A 14,697-nucleotide genomic window follows, 5' to 3' on the forward strand; every position below is an offset into this window, starting at 1 on the left:
AACGCAGCAGAAAAATACACACTTCGGTTGCAGTAGCCGATGGTATTGCAGCTGTCTCACAGTAGCGTGTCAAGTGATCAGCACACATGATAATCCAGCGATTCCCATCGGATGAACGCGGGAAAGGACCGAGGAGGTCGATGCCAACTTGCTCAAAGGGAGTGCTGGGGGGTGGCACTGGATGGAGTTGACCAGGAGGAGCACTCGTCGGACGCTTGTAACGTTGACACTCGCTGCAGCTGGACACATACTGGGCGGTCGTCTGGCGCATTTTAGGCCAGTAGAACCTTTCTTGAAGGCGGTAGAGAGTTTGCGCAGAACCCAAATGACCAGATGTTGGATCGTCATGCATAGCGCGAGACGGAGACACGGAGACTCTCCGGGACCACCAGAAGATATCGTGAGCCTGTAGTAGAATAGTTCTTTTTGTAAAGAACCCATCACGAACGCAGAAACAAGTGGATGGTGCTGATTGCCTTGCAGTAATGAGCAGTGGTTCTAAAGTTCTATATTTTTGTTGCTCAACCTTGAAGGTATTTATATCAGGAAATCCCGGCTCCAGTGATGCGATATAGCAGTCGAAGTTGTCCGCATCGCAGTCCGTCGTTGGAAGCGGCATGCGCGAGAGGCAGTCAGCGTCGGCGTGTCGGCGGCCGCTTTTATAAGAAACGGTAAAGTTATATTCCTGTAAACGGAGTCTCCAACGCATAAGCCGGCCCGACGGATCACGGAGATTAACCAGCCAGCAGAGAGAATGATGGTCTGTCACCACAGTGAAGGGGCGCCCGTACAGGTACGACCGGAAGCGCTGTACTGCGAAAATAACTGCAAGACATTCTTGCTCAGTAACGGTGCAGTTACGCTCGGACTTACTTAAAGAACGAATCGCATAGGCGACGCCGTGTTTTTTGGTGTCGACGCGTTGAATAAGGACAGCGCCGATGCCAATACCGCTAGCGTCCGTATGAACTTCTGTGGGAGCCGCATGGTCGAAATCTTGGAGAATGGGATGAGGCGTCAGACGAGACTTCAGCTCACGAAAACTAGCTTCACATTCAGGAGTCCATTCAAAGGGAACGCCCTTCTGGAGGAGGCATGTCAGCGGATACGCGATGTTGGCAAATCCACGAATAAACCGGCAGAAGTACGAGCAAAGCCCTAGGAAACTGCGTAGCTCTTTTACATGGCGAGGTTGCTTGAAGGCTTCCACCGTAGCAGTCTTCGCTGGATCAGGTCGTATACCGTCCTTATCCACTAGGTGTCCCAGAACGAGTGTTTGGCGCTCTCCAAAATGACACTTCTTCGAGTTGAGCACCAAACCCGCTTTGTCCAAGCAGTCTAGCACAAGATCGAGACGTGCGTTGTGCTCACTAAACGTGCGCCCGAAAATCACTACGTCATCTAGATAGCACATGCATACTTCCCACTTCAAACCGTGCAGGATGTTGTCCATGAAGCGCTCGAAAGTTGCAGGTGCATTACAGAGCCCGAACGGCATCACATTAAATTCAAAAAGTCCATCTGGTGTTACAAATGCCGTTTTCTCCTTGTCTGCCTTGTGCATAGGAATCTGCCAGTACCCCGACCTCAAGTCAACAGACGAAAAGTAAGACGCTGATGAGAGCCAGTCGATAGCATCATCAATACGCGGAAGAGGATATACGTCCTCTTTAGTGATGGTGTTGAGGCGGCGGTAGTCAACACAAAATCGCCATGTACCATCTTTCTTTCTAACCAGAATCACTGGCGCTGCCCACGGACTACAGGATTCTTGGATTACATTCTTATTTAGCATTTCGCGGACTTGGTCGCTGATCACCTTGCGTTCCGATGGTGAGACTCTGTATGGTTTCTGTCGCAACGGTTGGGCAGATCCCGTATCTATGCGATGGTGTATACGAGAAAGGGGAAACAATGGTGGTCTCTCTTGTTGGAAGAAGTCAAACAGTCGGGCATGTTTTAGCAGAATATTCGCCACTTCGTGACGCTGCTTAGTGCTGAGTGACTTGTTTACCATAGTCAGAAATGAGGAGTGCGCCGCAGGGCAGACATTAACGAAATGGCGCTCATCCGCAGAATCAAGGGCCTCTGTAAGAATGGCGAGCGATAACACTTGATCTTCATGGTAGGTGGCAAGTTTCAGACCCTGTGTTAGTATTGCAGGTTCACTCGAACAGTTTACGGCCCATAAGTTGGTGCGTCCCTGAACAACTGACAGCGTGCAATACGGTATCAGTACATTCCTCTTGATGCAACTCAGATGAACGGGCTCCACGGTAGCGTCAAACGTTGCATCGGTGGTGGGGAAACAGGCGACTGAAACACACGTTGCGGATAACGGAGGCACAACTGTATCCCGGGATACACAAAGCACACTTTCACGATACGGTGGGCCTTCCATAAACGCAGCAGAAAAGCTCGTACCTACACTGATTTCACCCGTTTTGCGGTCGACGGTGGCACCACACAGCTTAAAAAAATCAAGGCCCAGGATTACGTCATGCGTAGAATGAGGTAGAACAGCGAACTCCGCGTTAAATATTTGACCACCCAAGGTAACGTCTACATTACACACGCCCACAGGATACAACAACTCCCCACTCGCTCCGCGAAACGTATCGCCACGGTCCCAGCGAAACATCACCTTTCGTCCTAGGAGGCTTTTGAACGCAAGACTCATCACTGAAACGGTTGCTCCCGTGTCCACTAAGGCCATGGATGAAACCCCGTCAATTAATACAAACACCTTATTCTTAAACATACAAATGGTTGGAGGTATCTCTGTCGACATCGAAGATTGTCCAGCGACCTCACCTCCAACGGCCGCGCTGGCTAGTTTTCCGGAGGTGGTGACGGGTATCGACGCTGCGGAGAGGGCGATCGGCTTACACGAGGAGCGGGTGGTTGTGTCAAGCTGCGATCGGATGCTGGAAAACGGTTCTGCAGTGGCTCCGGGTGCTGGTGAGGCAAGCTTCCTAAGTATGTGTGCGAGGGCGAATATGTTTCGCCCAGAGGAGCGTGGTACCGCCTAGACATCGTCGATCGGTCGAACCTCGGTGGTTGGCGGCGATTGCAGTACCTGGCAATGTGACCCAAGTCGCCACAGCTATTACACACAGGTAAACGACGATCGATGAACTGCCCTTCGAAGCAGTCAGCCGTGGGGGGTCGTGTAGCAGAGCGAAGCGGCTGAGCCTGCTGCACAGGAGGAACGGTCGGTCTGCGTGCAAACCTGTTGGGGCGAGGGCGTTCTGCAGGTCGGTGTTCGGGCGTAAATGTGTCCTCACGTGGCCATGGAGCACCTCTGTGGTTGATGTCTGTGACACATACCGCCGGTTGCCAGGAAGCGCAGGGTGCGGCAGGCACCATGTGTTGCGGGTAATAAGCATCAGGTTGTCGTATGACGTCGCGCGCAAGTTCCTGGTGCCGCAGCAGTTCTTCACGCAAGATCTGCCGTATAGTAGACGAAAGATCGGCGGACGGGCTCTCATCGACGCTGGCAACGGTTGTCACATTCGCCAGGCGTCCAAATTTGGCACAATGCGACGTGTTTTCAACATCTCAAACGTACGGCAATGACGCACGACATCTGAGACCGAATCAGTGTGTTCCCGGCTTACGAGGAAATTGTATACATCTTCTGCAATTCCTTTGAGGAGATGTTTGACTCGGTCTTCCTCGGACATCTGCGAATTTACGATTTTGCACAGCTTGAGGATTTCCTCTATGTATATAGTGCATGTTTCTCCCGGAGCTTAAGCTCTTTGAGCAAGTGTTCCCTCGGCGCGTTTCTGTTTGGCATGGGTGTCGCCAAAACACTTCTTAATTTCCTCGACAAAGCGCTCCCACGTTGTTAGGGAGTCTTCGTGGTTTTCAAACCACATCAGCGCTGTCTCACTCAGAAAGAGTGCGACATATTCAAGCTGAGTGACAGAATCCCAACGGTTGTAGCGGCTCACCCTTGCGTAGTGCGTCAGCCACTCGTCGACGTCTTCGCCCACTTTTCCCGCGAACGAGCATGGTTCCATGTAGTGCTGCAAAGGTCCAACTTGCGCTGACCTTTGAGAAGGTGAAACTAGAGCTGGCATTTGTCCACCTTTGTCCTGAGCCATAGGGAAGGTCGTTGGCAAGAGACCAGCAAGACGACGGCTCCAGCGAAGTTCTATATGTTGCGACTCCGTGGTACGTTCTGTCGTATCCCGCACCTCCACCACTCTGTTACGCCCACAAAAGGCGTTACTTTGAAGCCGGGTAGAGTTAGATGCGATGGCCTTGATCAGCTGAGCGCCTGTCGAGATTCAGCCAGCCAGCCACACGTCGTCTTCTTCGTTCACCACTCTTCGGTGCCCCCGCATACTGTTTGTTGAGGCGTGAACCCACTATGCACGTAAGAGCATCACAATATATATACAAGCACAGTTACTGCAACATTCGCATTATTGGTGCAACATTCCCACTAAGTGGCCTATTGCATGGCAATTGGCAAACTGGTTTTGTTGGCATCATCAGCATGCACTACGACAACTCACTGTTGTCATACTAGTATGACAATATATGTCTCCCGATGACACTCGTCTGCCAACTAGTTGGCCGAATGTTGGCATCGGTGTTGTGTTGCCTGATAGTGTGGCGTATCGCACATTAGCTGAAAATCGTCGTGAACAGACAAAATTTCTACCGAACCACAGTGCAAATACTGCGTCGTCAGCACTGCACTGATTCATGTCCGCGTCGACTATGCTGCAGCCTACCCGTATACTACCTGTGCTTCTCCATATATGCACATTGTCTGCTCTATGAACCACTGGTGCAATACAAAATGTTTCTGGCGTTTGTTGGTAGGGTACAGCGCATGCGCAGTCTGAGCATGCAAAAGGCAGATTCATTGGTTGGCGTTGTGGAGGAGCTTCACTGGGCTCGAACTAAGGGGCTTAGCTCCAGCATGACTGGCATGCCACCGCACAGCTGTTTTCACTGTAATGGTCCACACAGCACCGAATGGCCAATCTCGTTGACAACAGTGGCACAGCGACTAGACCAATTCTCTAGGATAACATGCTTAGCACAGAGCCAGAGGGATGCTGTTGCCCATTAACATTGAGTCGATTGCTAGTCACGTGAAATTTTGCGGAAGTGATTTTATATGTGGAAGTGAAAGACAGAAAATTCCGCCCTTGCTGGACCGCTTGCTGCGTCCCGACACACAGCGTCCTTCTTATGCTTCTCTTACACAGCGACAGTCAGATTTTTTCTAACTGTATTAGTGTGTACTTTATAACCAATATTGGATATGTAGTGATGAAGATAGCGCATGCGTTACTGCAGCCGTATGGCTCCTGAAGTGAGGAAGACGAAGACCAAAGGTTCAGTGTCCATGCTTTTGCTCACGCTGGCGCTTAGCTGGAACTGCTTGGCTGCTCTCTCTGCTGGACCCGATCTGACTGGGATTCCTGCTAACCGTCAGTAAACCTCGTAGCATGTATAATGAAGTAATTTAGGGGCAATGCCCACTTGGTTATAACGAGGTTCACCTGTAATTGCTTTGCAAATGGAACAAGTCTTTGTGGTTTAATGCCTGTTGTGCCCAATTGCAGGGAGTCCTCCCTTGGAAAGCCGGGTTGGTGTAGCGGTGAAGGTGACAGATATAGCCATGCCCACATTTGGCCAGCACTTCTACACCACATCTGTGGCTGAGGATGTGTTGCCCGGAACAGCACTGCTGACGGTGCAAGCCAAAGGGGCTCATCCACTTATCTTCAGTTTGGCCAGTGACCACTTTGCCATTGATCGTGCCACAGGTTAGTCTGGTTGGTGGGGTTTGATTGGGGCTACAAACTTCAGATTTATTTTGACCTTGTACAGTGTATAAGTCTTTTGCCACTGTAGAAATGTGGCCAATGCAGCTAAGGATCATACCCGCGACCAATTGCGGATCCAGGTGGGACGGTTGTTCGGATATTCTGACACCTCCCTTAAAATTTGTGTGTGCACCGCCAACGTACAGCGCGTGAAAAATTCATGAAGTTGTTTTTCGCAACTGTTACTATTCTTTTGCCCTGGGGAGACAAGAAAGGTTTAATGATTATTGCTCAAGTATTTCGTCATCTTTCAGTTCGGCACACAACGACACCGCACTGTTGACGTTTTCAAAGTCTTCAAATGTAACGGCAGCAGAAATTGGCACGCTGCAGCCTAACAGGTCATCAACGATGTCTGCATTTGAGCACATTGTCACAGGCGGCAGGTTCAGGCTCTTCAGTTGTGGAGTCATTCGGACTGCCACTCAGACCCATTCCGAGTCTGACTGCGAGGGCAGTGCTGGTGCCATTTAGCCATTTAAATATATCAGGCGTAATGCTGCGACCAAGGCATAGCCTTGGGGATTACCATGTAATGTGTAATCTCTGAGGCCATACTTGATGTCTTGTCGAGCTTGCCAGCAGAGATAATGGCGGCAGAGTTGGCAAATGCTACAGCCACAGATGGAGTCTGGATAATTGTAAATAAATGTAGCGCCGGCGGCTGTTTTAAATATTGGTCGTCTTTACCAGTGGCATAGCCATAAATTTATGTAGGGGGGGGGGGGGGGAGAATCCGCTGACAACTGCCACTTTTTCATCTCTCTTGCTCTCTCTCTCTCTCTCTATATATATATATATATATGTATATATATGTGTGTGTATTGAAATACCACGGTCGAGACGACGCTTTATTCCAAAAAGGAAAAATGGTGCCGATGCAAAAACGAACACGAGCCGATGATTGATAATGATTTTGTACAGATGAAGATGAAGTCCGCATAAATGCTTACACTAATTTCCCCCGTGAACGGAAGCGGCCAGCCTGGCCGCACATTAGACAGTGGAATGGAGATGAAAGGGCTTCAGGCGAGAAACGTGCACAATCTCCGTTCCGCGGCAGCGTCGGTCAGTTGGGGCCTCAACAGGTGTAACGCGATAGTTCACCGGCGAGGTCTGCTCTACGACTTTGTAGGGGCCAATATATTGCGACTCAAGCTTCTCACATAAACCTTCGTGAGAAGCTTGAGCTTCTCACGAAGGTTCGTGTAGGTGTCCATAGGAGCACATCGTCACCAGGGCGGTAAGAAACGACGCGATGAGAGGCATCGTACCGATGTTTGCGATCGTCTTGGCTGGCTACAGTGTTCATACGGGCGCGACGACGACATTGGGCAAGACGAGACACAAACTGGTCGCAAATGAATGGTGAAGCGTTGACGGGGCCAGAGAAGAAAGAAACGTCGAGTGATGAGGTTGGGTGGCGGCCGTATACTAAGAAAAACGGAGAGTATCCGGTAGTCCGTTGAACAGACGTGTTGTACGCAAATGTTACAAATGGGAGAATCGCATCCCAGTTACGATGATCAGGTTGAATATACATGGACAGCATGTCACACAGCGTGCGATGAAATCGCTCTGTTAGGCCGTTGGTTTGAGGGTGGTAGCTAGACGTTGTCTTGTGCACGGTGTTGGACGCTTGCAGAACTTGATTAAGAGTGCTTGAAAGAAATGCCTTGCCTCGGTCGCTCAAAAGAACGTGAGGCGCCCCGTGACGTAAGTAGACAGCCTGCAAGAAGAAGGCCGCTACTTCTGAGGCAGCTCCTCAGCATATTGAGGCTGTTTCAGCGTACCGGGTCAAATGGTCAACAGCAGTGACGATCCATCTGTTGCCGTCTGGAGTAGGTGGGAGAGGCCCGAAAAGGTCAATGCCAACGACAGAAAAGGGTTGTGCTGGACAAGGAAGTGGTTGTAGGGTCCCGACCGGAGCAGTAGTAGGTCGCTTACGGTGTTGGCAAAGCGTGCACGAGGCAACATATCTTGCTATGCTCGTGGAAAGGCCTGGCCAATAGAATCGGCTGCGTATGCGCTCGTGTGTTTTGTGGTAACCCAAGTGGCCTGACGTAGGGTCATCGTGTGAGGCCTGCAGAACTGCAGCGCGAAGAGAGCGTGGTAGAACGGGAACCCATCAATGGCCTTGCGAGTGAAAAATGTACCGGTAGAGCACGTCGTCTTCAAACTTGAACAGTTTGAGCTGTTTCCGTAGCCTGGCATTGGGTGGAGATGAAACACCGCTAAGGCGATTGATGATACCATGGCAATAGGAATCGGCGCGCTGGTGAGTGGAAAGTACTGAAGGGCGGTTCGATGGAGTCAAGGAAGAAATCGGTGTAATAGACGGAGCGTCCTCCATGCGGCCAATTTGACACGGTGATGTGCTCCGATGATGGTGGTAATGGGCATCGTGAAAGAGCATCGGCATCTTGGTGCTTCCGTCCGGACTTATATATGACATCGAAATCATATGCTTGTAATCGGAGTATCCAGCGGCCAAGGCGCCCAGTCTAGTTTTTGATCGTCGACAACCAACATAGGGCATGGTGGTCGGTCACAACCGTGAAATGTCGACCGTGGAGATATGGACGAAATTTCTGAATTGACCAGACAACAGCCAAACACTCTTGTTCGGTTATTGAGTACTTCTTTTCCGCGGAAGTGAGAGTGCGGCTTGCATATGCAACAACCTTTTCGCAAAATTTGTGGTCGCGCTGCAGCAGTACGGCACCAGTTCCGTGACCGCTGGCGTCAGTATGCAGTAATGTGGGCGCCTTGTCATCAAAATGACAAAGAACAGGTGGGGATGTTAGTGCGCGCTTGAGCTCTTGGAACGCTGCTTCGCACTGATCGTTCCAAACGAAGAAACTGGAACTAGCAAGGAGCTTGTGGAGGGGCGAGGCAATGCTGGCAAAGTTCCGAATGAAACGTTGAAAGTATGAGGCGAGTCCAATGAAGCTGCGCAGTTCTTTTGCACGAAGTGGGCGTGGAAAATTGAGCATCGCGGCAATTTTATCCGGATCGGGCTGGATGCCGTCTTTGCTAACGAGATGACCCAGGACTTTAATCGTTGTGCTAGCGAAACGGAACTTCTTCGTGTTTAGTTGAAGTCCGGCATTAGAAAGGCATGTGAGCACTTCATCTAAGCGTTGCAGATGGTCAGTGAAAGTCGAGGAAAACACGACGATGTCGTCGAGGTAACATAGACAAGTTTTCCACTTGAGGCCGCGAAGAACAGTGTCGATCATTCTTTCAAATGTGGCGGGAGCATTGCATAGACCGAAAGGCATTACATTAAACTCATAAAGACCATCCGGAGTAGAAAAGGCGGTCTTTTCTTTGTCCGCTTCGTGCATTGGAATTTGCCAATATCCGGAGCGAAGATCAAGGCTGGATAAGTATTGCGCGCCTTGCAACGAATCAAGGGCGTCATCGATACGGGGCATCGGATATACATCCTTACGGGTGATCTTGTTTAGCGCACGGTAGTCAACACAAAATCGTACCGATCCATCCTTCTGCACTAAAACGACGGGTGATGACCAAGCACTGGCGGAGGGACGTATGACGTTTCGTTTCAGCATATCGGCGACGTTCTCCTCGATGATTTTGCGTTCGGCCAAAGAGACTCGGTAGGGACGACGGCGTACAATAGTCTGGCCATCAGTGTCGATACGATGGAAGGCAACGGATGTCTGTCCGAGTGACGAAGTATCCATATCGAAGGAGGCCTCTTGCTTCGTAAGCAATTTTAGCAACGCTGCATGTTGAGCAGCAGTAAGGTCAGGACTTATCACGGAAGCAAGGGCAGATGAAGCAGATTTGTCCTCTTGAGGAAGGCCTTGCGAGGCGGCAAGAGGAAGCAGGGAGACTGGTTGAGTATCCACATAACAGGTCACTGCGGAGCCTTGAGATAGGAGGATTGTCTCAGTGGTCGCGTTTAAAGCGATGATTAACGCATAGCTTTCTTGGAACCGCACCAGGCAGGAAGCGAAGACAATCCCACGGCCAAGACAGCGACCGTAAGGAGTGATGAACACGTCGCCATTGGTGATGTCTGTAGAAAAGAGACTTATGACTTGCTCGTGGCCGGGAGGCAGTACAGATTCGGCAGCAATGAGAAAACGCAGTCGTGGCTCATCGGCACTCCCGCTGCAAGGAACTGTCTCGGTCATATGGACTACACGTTGACGGCAAGAGATTAAAGCAGACACTGACGAGAGAAAGTCCCAACCTAAAATTAATTCATGAGCGCACGGGAATAAAATCGCGAACTTAATGTGATGACGGATACCATCAATGAAGACGCGTGCTGTACATTGGGCTGATGGTCGAATGATTGCTCCATTAGCCCCAATCAGGGATGATCCAATATAAGGCGTCTTCACTTTCCGCAGACGAGAGCACAGGTCCGCACGCATAACAGATATAGTAGCTCCCGTGTCAATCAGAGCTAACAAAGGCACACCCTCCACAGACACCAATAACATGTTCGAAGGACATTCAGGAGGACTTGGAGCACTTCGCGGCGATGCAGTTTTCCCTCCAAAAACTGCACTGGTTAGTTTTCCGGTCGCTGGACATGGAGTTGGGAGACAGGGCGAAGTGGCGAAACAGAACGTCAAAGCGGCGATGGGGAGCGGCGATGGGGAGCGGCGTCTCGAGGCACGTGTGTTGAGTGCGGTGTTGGAGAAGTCGGCCGGAGATGGAGATCGGCGAATGGGGGGATTATCGTCATAAGTGCGGTAAACGCGAGAAGGTGGCTCATCGCATTCAAAGGCCGCGTAACCACGACGTTCGTCTTGTTGGCGGCGTCGGCAAAACCGGGAGATATGTCCTCGAAAGCCGCAGTAGTAGCAGATAGGTCGCGACGAACGCCAGGCAGAGTAGTAAGGCAGGTTCGGAGCTCGGGTGACTAAAGGTGCCAGGTGATCGTGAACAGGCGCAGGTGGTGTGATTGGAGACGGCGCGGCTGGCATTGCAGCAATCTGGGCGTAAGAAGCCGGTTGTGGGCAAGGAGAGGCGTTCGTATGCTGGGTGTTCTGCAGGGAGGCCAATTCTTCCTTAATAATACCGCGCAGGTCAGTAGAAGCAGGTTGGACGTTAGCGCTGCTGCAAGGGGGTGAGCCATGCGCTTGCAATTCCTCACGAATTATTGCTCGAAAGATAGACCGGTGCTCAATACTGTTTGCCAGGGGGTTGTCGGAAAAGTCCGGTTGCAAGCGGATTGATTGCAGGGCGTCAAGGCGCTGACAGACGGAGACGACGTCCGACACCGTCGAAGGGTTTTGAGCGGCGAGTGCGTTGAAGGCAGTAGATCCGATACCCTTAAGAAGGTGTCGCACGCGATCAGGTTCTGGCATGGCACTGTCGACACGGCGGCAAAGCGTGAGGATCTCCTCAATGTACGAGGTATACGACTCGCCATAATGCTGGACGCGCTCAGACAGCCTCTTTTTCGCAACTTCCGAACGAACCGTGGGTGTGCCGAAAATCCGCCGTAGCTGCTCCCTGAAAGACGACCAATCACGGAAGTCTCTCTCATGATTCAGGAACCATGTCATGGCTACTTGAGAGACGTAAAATGGCACGTTGTTTAACCTCGATGTCTCGTTCCAGTTGTTGTATTCGCTGACACGATCGTAGTTGTCGAGCCAGTCTTCAACGTCCTCACCAGGCAAGCCAGAGAAGATTTCAGGATCGCGATACCGGTTGTTGGCAGGGCTCGGAGTGGGGGTGGTTGGCACTTGAACCGAGATGGTGGACGCTGCGGTCTGGTCTTGCGACATGGCGGCCTCTTGGCGTAAGCGGCGTCCCGAACGTAGCTCCAGGAGAGATATTCAAGTAGATTGAGGTCGAAGGGATCTTAAAGCGCCTCCACCACTTGAAATACCACGGTCGAGACGACGCTTTATTCCAAAAAGGAAAAATGGCGCCGATGCAAAAACGAACACGAGCCGGTGATTGATGATGACTTTGTACAGATGAAGATGAAGTCCGCATAAATGCTCACAATATATATATATATATATATTGTGGGAGATACGGGGTTCTCCTCCGTACTCTTGAGACAAAGGAACGACAACACGGTAGTGCAAACAATCACAAGGGCATTTATTGCACCTTTCATAGATCAATGCCTGCTAGCCGAGTTGCTATCCCCAAAACATGCCAATGGGCGCGCGACAAATCTAGAAGTCTGACTTACCGCGACCGCATGGCGAGCGAATATGTTCGCCCCATGCTGGATCCCAACGCCTGGTCATTCGCGTGTACGGTCACGCGGACGGTGGCGCGTTCCAAGGCGGCCACGCGAGGCGGTCTCGCAGAAGCATGGGTCGGCGGCGCGCGGGAAGTCCACGCTGTCCCCCGACCCGCCAGGAAGGAGCCCGCGCCTTGTCTGAAGCATGGATTGGCGCACGCGCGGCACGTCCGAGCTGCTTGCCGTACCACCGCCAAAGAGCGAGCGCCTTGTCTTTCCCGCACCCAAGTAACCACGCAGCGGCGCGACGCTCGCGCCATCTCTCGCACCGCGCTTGTACCACTCCGACCGCCGCGGCCCACGCGGCGACGCCGCACGGAGACGGGGGCTATGCGGGAAAACAAGATATCAGGGGAGGCGCGACGGTCGCGCATCCCCACAATATATATACAGTAAACTCTCAGTTGTACGAACGTCGGTTTATCGAATATTTCAGAATAACGAACTTTTTAAAAATCCCCGGCAGTTTTCTTATAAATTCTATGCAAAAATGTTTCACTTGAACGAATTTCAGAAGTCAATATTTCAGTTTAACGAACTCGCTCAGAGGACCAAGGCTTATTTTCACAATCAGTTACTCAGTTATCTGATCGTAACTTATCAGTTACGATCAGATACTTCGTTTGAAGACTATGCACAGTGTGACAGTGCACTGATTACCTGTGCTGGACAGATGGATCTGGAGATTGTTTCCAGTGTTCATCCTGAAGGAGAAGAAGAGTGCGACGAAGAAGAGGCAACTGCCGAGCCAGTTTCAAGCCCTACGACTCTAGCTGAGGTTGTAGGGTACATTGGAAAGTTGAAATACTTTGTGTCTGAACAGCAAGCTGTGCCAGAAGAAGTGTACAAGAACATTGACTCTTTGGACAGTTTGTTACTTCCTGTGCTTTAAAAGTACAAGTGCAGAAGAAGATTACAGATTTTTTTTTCTGAGTGAGAAAGGCAGCATTATAACTGTTATGAACCTTGTACTTGTTGATATGTACAAATTCCATTTCACACATTTCTAACACTATGGATGCCATTTCTTTTGCTCCATGAATTTCACTTCAAACTTTTGACTCTGTATGCCATGTCTTAGGTTGGTCTAGTGAATATTCAGCTTAGTGAACTTTCAGTTAAGTGAACTATTTCCTTCGGTCCCTTGAAGTTCACTCAAGTGAGAGTTCACTGTGTATATATATATATATATATATATATATTGTGGGGTTCTCCTCCGTGCTCTTGGGACAAAGGAACGACAACACAGTAGTGCAAACAATCACAAGGACATTTATTGCACCTTTCATAGATCAATGCCAGCTAGCCGAGTTGCTATCCACAAAACATGCCGATGAGCGCGCGACAAATCTAGAAGTCCGACTTACCGCTACTGGATAGCGACCGAATATGTTCGCCCCATGCTGGATCCCAACGCCTGGTCGTTCGCGCATACGGTCACGCGAACGGTGGCGCGTTCCAAGGCGGCCACGCGAGACGGTCTTGCAGAAGCATGGACTGGCGCACGTGCGGCACGGCACGTTCACACCGCTTGCTGTCCCGAACCAAAGAGGGAGCCTTTCCCGCACCCAAGTAACCCCGCAGCAGCGCAACACTCGTGCCATCTCTCGCACTGTGCTTGTACCACTCCGAAAACCGCGGGCGCCAAGCCACGCGGCGACGCCGCACTGCAGGAGCTATGCAGGAAAACAAGATGTCAGGGGACGAATGAGAGTCGCGCATCCCCACAATATATATATATATATATATATAATATTGTGGGATTCACATCGGTGTTCTTGGGACAAAGGAACGACAACACAGTAGTGCAAACAATCACAAGGGCATTGCACCTTTCATAGATCAATGCCTGCTAGCCAAGTTGCTATCCCCAAAACATGCCGATTGGCGCGTGACAAATCTAGGAAATCTGACTCACCGCCACCAGATAGCGAGCGAGTATGTTCGCCCTGATGCTGGATCCCAACACCTGGTCGTTCGTGCGTACGGTCACGCAAACGGTGGCGCGTTCGAACAAGGCCTCACGAGACAGTCTCGCAGACCATGGATCGGCGCACGCGCGGAACGTCCGCGCCGCTTGACGACCTCGAATTAAAGAGGAAGAGCATTCTCCTTTACACGCCAAAGTAACCCCACTGTTAGGTGGCGTTAGCAGCGCAACACTCGCGCCATCTCGCGTACTGCGCTTCAACCACATCGACCGCTGTGGGCCCCAGGCCACGCCGTGAAGCCAGATTACAGAAGACGGGAGCTATGTGGGGAAAACAACATATCAGGGGGCGCGTGAGAGTCGCGCATCCCCACAATATATATATATATATATATATATATATATATATATATATATATATATATATATATATATATATATTGTTCGGAGCGTGCGTTCGGTTGCCTAGGCCATGCTGACTTCGTCAGCCAACAGCCCATGGTCGATTGCGTCGCATGCATTTAACCTAGGCAAGAGCGCAGTTCATCGTGTATTTGTGACACATCAGTTTTACTTTTGCATGCAGAAATGTTTTTTTGATAGCCGGCTGTGATTAGGGTGTTGCACAGTTGAAGCTGTTTTACTTTTGCATG

The 14,697-nt window shown here is 50.7% G+C and overlaps 1 protein-coding gene across 2 annotated transcripts in view; it reads left to right on the forward strand.

The window, feature by feature from the left end:
• Positions 1-14,697, forward strand: part of LOC126535883 (fat-like cadherin-related tumor suppressor homolog) — a 517,574-nt gene that overhangs the window by 186,585 nt on the left and 316,292 nt on the right. For both annotated transcript variants that reach the window (XM_055073317.2, XM_050182731.3), the window contains exon 15: positions 5,595-5,798. In XM_055073317.2, coding sequence (XP_054929292.1) covers positions 5,595-5,798 — 204 coding nt within the window. The remainder of the gene's footprint in view (positions 1-5,594; positions 5,799-14,697) is intronic.

The sequence above is a fragment of the Dermacentor andersoni genome, chromosome 4 (genome assembly GCF_023375885.2).
Source record: "Dermacentor andersoni chromosome 4, qqDerAnde1_hic_scaffold, whole genome shotgun sequence".
Classification (NCBI taxonomy): Eukaryota; Metazoa; Arthropoda; class Arachnida; order Ixodida; family Ixodidae; genus Dermacentor; species Dermacentor andersoni.